The sequence below is a fragment of the Diceros bicornis genome, chromosome 36, assembly GCF_020826845.1.
Source record: "Diceros bicornis minor isolate mBicDic1 chromosome 36, mDicBic1.mat.cur, whole genome shotgun sequence".
In the NCBI taxonomy this organism is placed as follows: Eukaryota; Metazoa; Chordata; class Mammalia; order Perissodactyla; family Rhinocerotidae; genus Diceros; species Diceros bicornis.
Window position 1 is genome coordinate 22,039,048 of NC_080775.1, and position 8,085 is coordinate 22,047,132.

Sequence of the window (8,085 nt, forward strand, 5' to 3'; positions counted from 1 at the left end):
TTTCAGGTATTATTCCCCTGGATATTCAGAGACACTTCTGCAGAGGGTGGACAGTTATCAACCACTTACTAACTAAGCAAAGTTATACTCGAATTCACAGCAGAGTATTTTTGAATAAAAGTTGTTAAAGCTCTTTTTAAATATTTGAACTAAGTACATTCTAGTGTGAAATACCTTTGGATAATATTTTCTAAATTAATGTAATCCTTTAAAAATTAGTGGCTTGAATATATGAGGAATTATTCATGGTCATTTGCATAGGATTTGCTCTAAAGGTAGATTTAAAAAAGACATTAAAAGGTTTAAGGCATTTGTTATTGTTCTATTAAAAACCATACACACACACCCCTCCAACTAGATATAGATGAAGGATGGTTCAAAAACTCTTAGTTATTTTGGCCAATTCCTCATAGGCATAGGCAAGGAAAACTGGCCTTGCAAATTCCACAGTAGGATATAGAAGGAAACAGTTGAAAGAGGAAACTGATGACAGAAATACAGGACACTTGAAAGAGACTCTGATGCTGGTCACATAATTCATTAACCTACACTTGGAATCTGTGGGTAACCTGTCAGGTTTTCCTAAAAACTTAGGAAGCTCTCCTCTTCATCCCAAGTTTTCTAAGCTCTTTTCTCACCTTACCTAACCAATTCTTACCTTTCATGGGGCTGGCTAGGGTAGAGGTCAATATTAAGCATTATACCGCTGCAGATATGCTTTCCATTTTCATTGCACGTTTTCTTAGTCTAGCTCTGCTCATGAATAAACAAGGAAGCAGGCGTGTAAAATGGGTCCTCAGTATTCCCTTGTCCTAGCTTCACTTTCCCAAGTTTCAAAAGTCACATTTTCAGAGATTTAAGGAATAATTTGAAAATAATACCATGAGGCGCACACCTTATATGCATTTTCACTTAGAGAGGTGAAAGTGGGTGAGTGGGAGTTTCAGTAAAACTTTACAAAAAAACTGCATTAGAATTGTCCTTTTCATTTTTCCTTTCTAGTGTGTTTCTGACCTTGGGAATATGTGATTAGACTTAGGAGTCTTGGTTAGTTGGCATGTGTGTCTTTTGATCTAAAGTTACATTACTTAGAGTGATCTCCCTGGGGGCCTGGAGAGGACATGAATGATAACCAGGGAGACTCTAGGCCACAGTGTTTCCAATCTGGCCGGCTTTCAGGTTTCTTTCTCAGACTCTTATTTCTTTTTTCTCAAAAGGAACCTACCCATTTATTTTTGGTATTTTCTGGATTCATCTCTGTCATCATTTCCTAATACTGCATACTTTGTTGCATCTTTTTAAACTTCATCATACCCAAGATTGTCCCATTTCTTTTTGACTTATATCAGTCTAGGATTGCTTGCAATTTGACTTTTTAATACTTTCTCTGGCCTATTTTGTTTCCTTGCAGTAATTTCTTTGATTCATTGCATAAGAAAATGTCATTTCTAGTCTCAGTTTTGTAGCTTTTCTTTCTCTCCTTCCTACCTGCCCAGCTTCTCTTATGAACCCTTTAACAATTTGAGAAAATACAGATAGTTTCATCTTTCTTCATGAAACCATTTTTCTTTCATGACCATGTTGGTAATGACAGAAACTAGTCTATCTGGGATAAAACCTCCCTGGATATTATGGGAATGGTCAATTTCCTATTATGTATTTCTTGCCATTGTATGTTGAAGTTTTTCACTTTACACGTCATTTCATGCTCATCAAATAGTATTAAACTAAGAAAGGAATAAAATATTAGTATTTGGATGGGTGTTATAATTTGATCATATGCAATTTGGAAAATTTATGCTATGAAATGTTTCTTGACATAAAACACTTAAAGCTTGCTTTATTTTTTGAGAAGTCTGAGATGTTTTTTAAAAATAAAAAAATCTTTTCTATTTGTGCTAGAGTAAAAATAGTGTCTCTCATTGATGGTATTTTTTGATATTTTCACCCCTGGTTCGAATTTTATCAATTCCAATTCTCTGGACAGACCAACTCCTGTCCCACTATTCTCCCTTCCCTCTGCAGTTTATTTAAAATTCAGCTATCATTAGGATATCTCATTTAGCTTATATGAACTATTTATTTTTAGGACTTCAATTCAGGAATAAAATCGGTTGAACTTATTTTTGGTTGAATCTTAGTTTTATTCATTTAGTCCACCTGTTGTGGAAATAGATGCATATCAGTGGTGCCTGAAAAGAGATGTTGAAAATCTGGGTTCTAGTCATATCTGTTAAATAGTAAGGGTGATAATACTTGCTCAGCTTACTCATAAAATAACTTATGAATAGCTTATGAAAATAACCTGCAATGTTGCATGTAACAATTTTGTAAACTGCTCCGTTCTGTGCAAACCAACACGTGATTTATGGGAAATCTGACAGTCAATGACAGGTTACACATCTTGGCTAGCAACTGGGCACACCAGGTCCCATTCTCTTAGATAAGTGGAGTTTATACCAGATGATTTATGATAAAGAAAAGCTACATTTCCTGCCCTCATGGAGTTTTCTAATATAAACACATTTGCCCAGACACCGGGAGTAAAATAGGCACAAGACACTTGAACACAAAACAGGCATACTTCATTTAGGATGTAAAAACAAGTGACAACCTTATAGTTCTAGGAGGTTGACCTGTTTTTCTAACCTTTTCCTCTCAAACTACCCCCTTAAAGACAGGATTAAAGATTTGCTTGTTTCTACACTTGATTTGAAGTCCCGCTTAACATAAACCCTGACCTTAAATTCCTGGGTGCTCTCTCCAATCCAAGATGTCAAGTTTAGAAACCGACCTTGAAAGAATGAAAGATTTGTCTGTTGTGTTTTCAAAGCGCCAACCCTTTCCTTAAATTCATAAACTCTGACCTTAAATTCCTGGGTGAGGCTATCTCCAATCCAAGATGTCAAGTTTGGAAACTGACCTTGAAAGAATGAAGGATTTGTCTGCTGTGTTTTCAAATTGCCAACCTTTTCACTAAGTTAGGTGCTAGCAGATGTGGAGGCCTGTGTATACTATGGCTTATTCTGACACAAAATTCACTGTCTAGAAAATATTGATTTGTAGCTATTCTGTTTCAGAGATTAAAAGGATCAAATGACAGTATTAACTATAACTATTGCATTTACCAGTTGGTTAAGGGCCTTTGGGCTTTTAAAATTTGTCTATGTAATATTTTTCTAGTAATATGAATAATTATGTTTTGTTTTTAAGAAGTCTGGGTAGGCCTTAAAATTAGATAGATATTCAGTGATATGACTTTAAAGAATGGTGAGTTTTATTGTTTTTGTAATAATCGGTAAGTTTTTAAAAAAATTTAGGCAGTATATGAAAGGATAAAGCTAAAGGCAAAAACTTCACTCCAAATCTCACAACCCAGAAAATAGTTATTAACACGTTAACATAATTCCAAATGCCTCTGAACCTTTATACAGATAGAAAAACTTTTAGAAAAGTATATTCATGCTATACTATTTTAAAATAAAAAATAAAAGTTATAGCAGTTTGCTCTTTTCATGGAAGATGGAGTTTTTACTTTTTTTGTTTATTTCAGTGGGTTTAGGAAAAAGGTCTCAGTGATAAATTAGGGATAAATATAAAATATTTGCAAATGGCCTCCTTTTATTAATGATTCACTAGTATTTGCTATAGAGATTTTAAGTGCTATTTATGGCTTATCAGTTTTACAACATTCGATCACGAATATTATACTAATAACATAATTTTGCAAGGTAGTTTGGTATAGATATTTATACAGTAAATAAAGCCTCTAATTTTCCCCATGTGTATAGAATTTGTGGTAATGCTCTCTTGCTAAAATTTATACTAAAATATACAACTTATACATTACTGATGGCAAATGTTTATTCCAAGTGTTTTGTATATAAAGAAGTCCAACTCTTTGAGAACTACTGTAATTTATATCGAGTTCTCTGTTTTTTGAGTTTCCATAGCATGTATAGTTTAAATCATACAAATGTAATTATAATGCCAAAGAGAATGTCATCATTCTCCCATTTTTTTTCTTCACTAACTCAAGTATGACCTTTTTCCTAGCTGAGCGAAATGTGCCCTGTTCTCTTCAGGCCCCAGTGGCACTCAGCATTGTGGGAAGCACACAGCAGAACTAGCAGCGGGCTGGACAGAGTGTCAGGGCAGCAAGGCTCTCTGTGGTCAAGTCTCTTCAAGTCCCTAGGCTTTAGTTTTCTGAAATATGATAGTTTAGTGCAGAAGAGCACAGGCTCTAGAGTTAGAGAGCCACATTAGAATCTCAAACTACTACATCCTGACTCAGTGGCCTTCTGAAAGCTACTAATAGCAGCCATCTCATAGGATGCTGAGGACTAAACAAGGGTGAGTGGTGAGCACAGGGCCTGGTATGTAGTAAGCACTGCCACCACTAGTCTATATGAAATCTTTGTGTAAACAGAAAAAGGTGCATAGTCCTCAAGACTCTTTACTTCCATCTGGCAGAAATTGTTGTGATAGTCTGATTTTGTTAAAGCAAGACTCTTTACTGCCATCTGCTGGAAAATTCTCTTAAATATGCAAATCCGTGATGTCTACCATGCGAACCACGCCCCCTTAGATGTGCTGGTGCCTTTGTGCAATACACAATCTGCAGAACTGTACACATAAGTGCTCAATAGATTGTATTTGCTACCCTTCACTTTTGTAAATGGGGTTTGGAAGAGAATTCCAGGTAAACAATGCTATTGTGTGAAGCAATTCATTTTAAAAAATCAAGGAGTCAAAGTTAATCTCTAGAAAAGAATCAGCCTTTTGTTACAAAGTCTGGAAACATTTGGGCTTACTGTTTCCCTCATTTCCTACTTCCCCCACAGAAAAGTATGTTCTACGATAAAACCTGCAATTTAAGTTAGCAGAGATACTAATTAAGCCATTACTTTTGCATTTATAAACACTGAATGTAAGACCAAATTAGAGGACCTATTTTATATATGCAAAAGCAAAGCATATTTTGGAATAATCTATATAGCCTTTTAATCCTGATTTTTAAAATTGGGTCAAGAATATATCATTATTGCAAGATGGCATATCTCTGGAAAGCAACTCTGCTGGAGCTGCATTCAGTTTTCTCCATCCTGGAACCTGGGCTGGGATATGACAGGTTTCTCTCTCTTCTAGCCAAATAGTCCCTATTGAAGGGACCATTATAGTCCCTTTTTGCACACAAAAGGGAAAATGTGGCTCATTTTCATACGTAGCAGTACAATCACAAAGAAGACTGACTAAAGTTGGATGAGGGAGAGTTTATTGATAATGGAAACACTCTCCCAGGATATAGGATTTATCACCCTAGCAAGGACTCCAGATGTTAGGTTGGCTCTTGGAAGCCTGGAGAAAGCAACAGCCCACACTAAGTGAAGTGGAAATGCCACAACTGCCATGGCAGACTGGAAGACAATATCAAATGGCTTAGAGGGGTGGGCATGCTAAGGTGCATATGCTATGTAGGGATGGAAAACCCCCCAGCTGACTCTGTTCTAAGAGAAGGCCCAGAGAACACACATTTACCAAAGTGATAAGGAATGTGTTGTTAAGAGTGTAACAATCACTGAGAACCTCCGTGGCGGCGCTCTTCTGCATGCCGGGCTCACCGGAGGAGACACTGTTACAGAACTGGGCCCCTTAATAGGGATGACAGATCCTGAAATAATAGAAGCCAGGTGACAGTACTTAACTGTCAGAAGCAAGGTGTGTGCAATTATTGCAATGAGTTGCAAAATTGGTGTGGCATCCAGGGACCCAATCCATAGAGAGCTATGAAGATTGTTAATAGAACTCAATGTTCCTAAAGGCAAGATAAATAGGCAGTCAATAATGGTATCAATTTATAAAATCGCAATTTATAAAATAATCACAGAAAGCAATGCTGACTCCCCAATACAGCACCAACCCTCAAGAAGACCAACCAACCATTTGGAGGTAAGTTGACTGCATTGGACCTCTTCCACCCTAGAAGAGGCAGGAATTCATTTTGACTAGGATTGTTATATATGCCGGGTATGAGTTTTCTTTTCCTATCCACAGGGCCCCAGCCAGCACCACCCTCTGAGGACTTAAGAATGCTTGATCTACTGACATAAGATCCCATACAACATTGCCTGGGATCAAAGAGTCCACTGGTCCTATCCCATATTGCACGGCTTCTAAGTCACTGGCGTGACAGAAAGGTGGAATGGCCTCTTAAAGACACACCTAAGGCTCCCGCTTAGAGATGATACACCATGAGGTTGAGATGCCACCCTAAATCAATAATGATTATATTGTGCTGCATCCCCAATAGGTATAATACATGGGTCCAGGAACCATGGGGGGACGTAGGCATGGTCCTGCTTACTTTAATCCCCAGAGGTATACCTGGAGAGTTCATGCTTCCTGTCCCCAAAACTTTAGATTCTGTGGGTCAAGAGGTCTTGGTTCCCAGGAGGGTAATACATCATCAGTGGATACAGAGTCCCATTGTACTTCTCACTACAGCTGCCACTCAGTCACTTCAGTCTCCTTATGCCAAGAGACCAGCAGGAAAGGAATCCCTGTACTAGCAGACATCACTGACCCTGATCATCAGGAGGAGGTAGGGCTCTGTTACAGACTGCAGGGAGGGAAGAATGTTTGGCACACAGATGATTCCATGCGGGTCCCTTGAGGCTCCCATGCCCAGTTTTAACAGTAAACAGACAAGAACGAAAGCCTTGGTGACCAGGGCCTAAGATTCTTGGAGATGATGGTCTGGGTCACCCCACCAGGCAATCTGCCGAGAGTAGCATGGTTGCTAGCTGAGGCTGAGGCAAACCTAGAACGCACGGTGGAGAAGGGAACAAAGTATCAGGTACTTAGGCTGGAGATCCACCGCAGCTGCAGCAACTGTAGTTTTCCCACTAACCTTCTCATAAGTTTCCCCAGCAATAAAGGCCAACCAGAATCCTGGAGTTGTTGGTTACTAGGTGGGAGAACTTGCTGTAAGAAGCAAGTGGATCTGAGCACCAAAAGAGGTGAACTATAACAAATACTCCAGTGCTCCACCCATATCTGCTCTTCAGGGCCAAGGGCCAATGCACCCATCCTCCAACTCCTGCTATTTTTCTAGTCACATATTTTGTATCCTTACCACAGATAAGAACTGAATTAAATCTTCAACCACAACCAGAATGAACCTTAATAATGTGCTACATCTTAAAATTCACACCTTAAGTTGAACCAAAAAAAATTTAAGAACACTTAGGCAACTAGTTCAAATTGGAATCAAACTAAAGCACAACATCAAATTTTCTCAGATCCAAGCCCAAACCAAAGTTCTAGACACTTTGCACATATAACCCTGGGTAGACCCTCTGTGGCCTTAGCAGCCCTTGCTAATTAGAAGCTCCTGACTTTCCTCTGGCAGCTTAGCCGATAAATGTCTTCCAACGTGTGCTCCCACTTGAGGTTAGAATTTTTTTTAATTAACTTGCACTCAGTTATGTATTTGGTTCAGATGGGGAAGAAAACATCAGTTATTTCCCAAAAAGTAATTCCACACTCACCCAACATCATATGCTCCAGCTCACATCATAAAAATAAGTGACACCTGGCTGTGGTTCATTATGAAGCCATCTCAGTTCTCACCTGATGTAGCCTAATTCTTTGAATACAGGGAGTAAAATCTTAACCTCATTAGCAATGAGACTGCCTCATAGCTCAGGCAAAATCCTTGGGTTTCTCATCCAAGGGGCTGAGGGGAGGGAGTTAAAGAACCAGTATTCATGTGAAAAATTATTCTTTGAAGCCCTTAGATTGTTGCTCACACAAGAGATACAGGTCTGAGTTTAAGCCATGAGGGCAGGAACCATTCATCTTTGCATCCAGCATAGCACTTAGCATAGTTGCCTGGCACTCAGTAGGAGATCAATAAATAATTATCAAATGAATGAATCCGGCTGCAGAGTTCCATGAGCCATCCGGGTTGTTGGCTTTTTTCTGAAAGTGTAGCTCCCTCAAGCAAGAATAGGCTCTTTTCAAGCTCTATTCTGTCAGGACTGCTGCCACTTTGTTCATTCATACTCGGCTTTGGAATCTGGC

The 8,085-nt window shown here is 38.7% G+C and overlaps 1 protein-coding gene across 2 annotated transcripts in view; it reads left to right on the forward strand.

Moving 5' to 3' along the window:
* The window catches only part of SPAG6 (sperm associated antigen 6), a 62,652-nt gene extending 60,839 nt beyond the window's left edge, over positions 1 to 1,813 (forward strand). For both annotated transcript variants that reach the window (XM_058532562.1, XM_058532563.1), the window contains one exon: positions 7 to 1,813. In XM_058532562.1, coding sequence (XP_058388545.1) covers positions 7 to 76 — 70 coding nt within the window. In that variant the 3' untranslated portion in view covers positions 77 to 1,813. The remainder of the gene's footprint in view (positions 1 to 6) is intronic.
* The last annotated feature ends 6,272 nt before the right edge of the window (positions 1,814 to 8,085 follow it).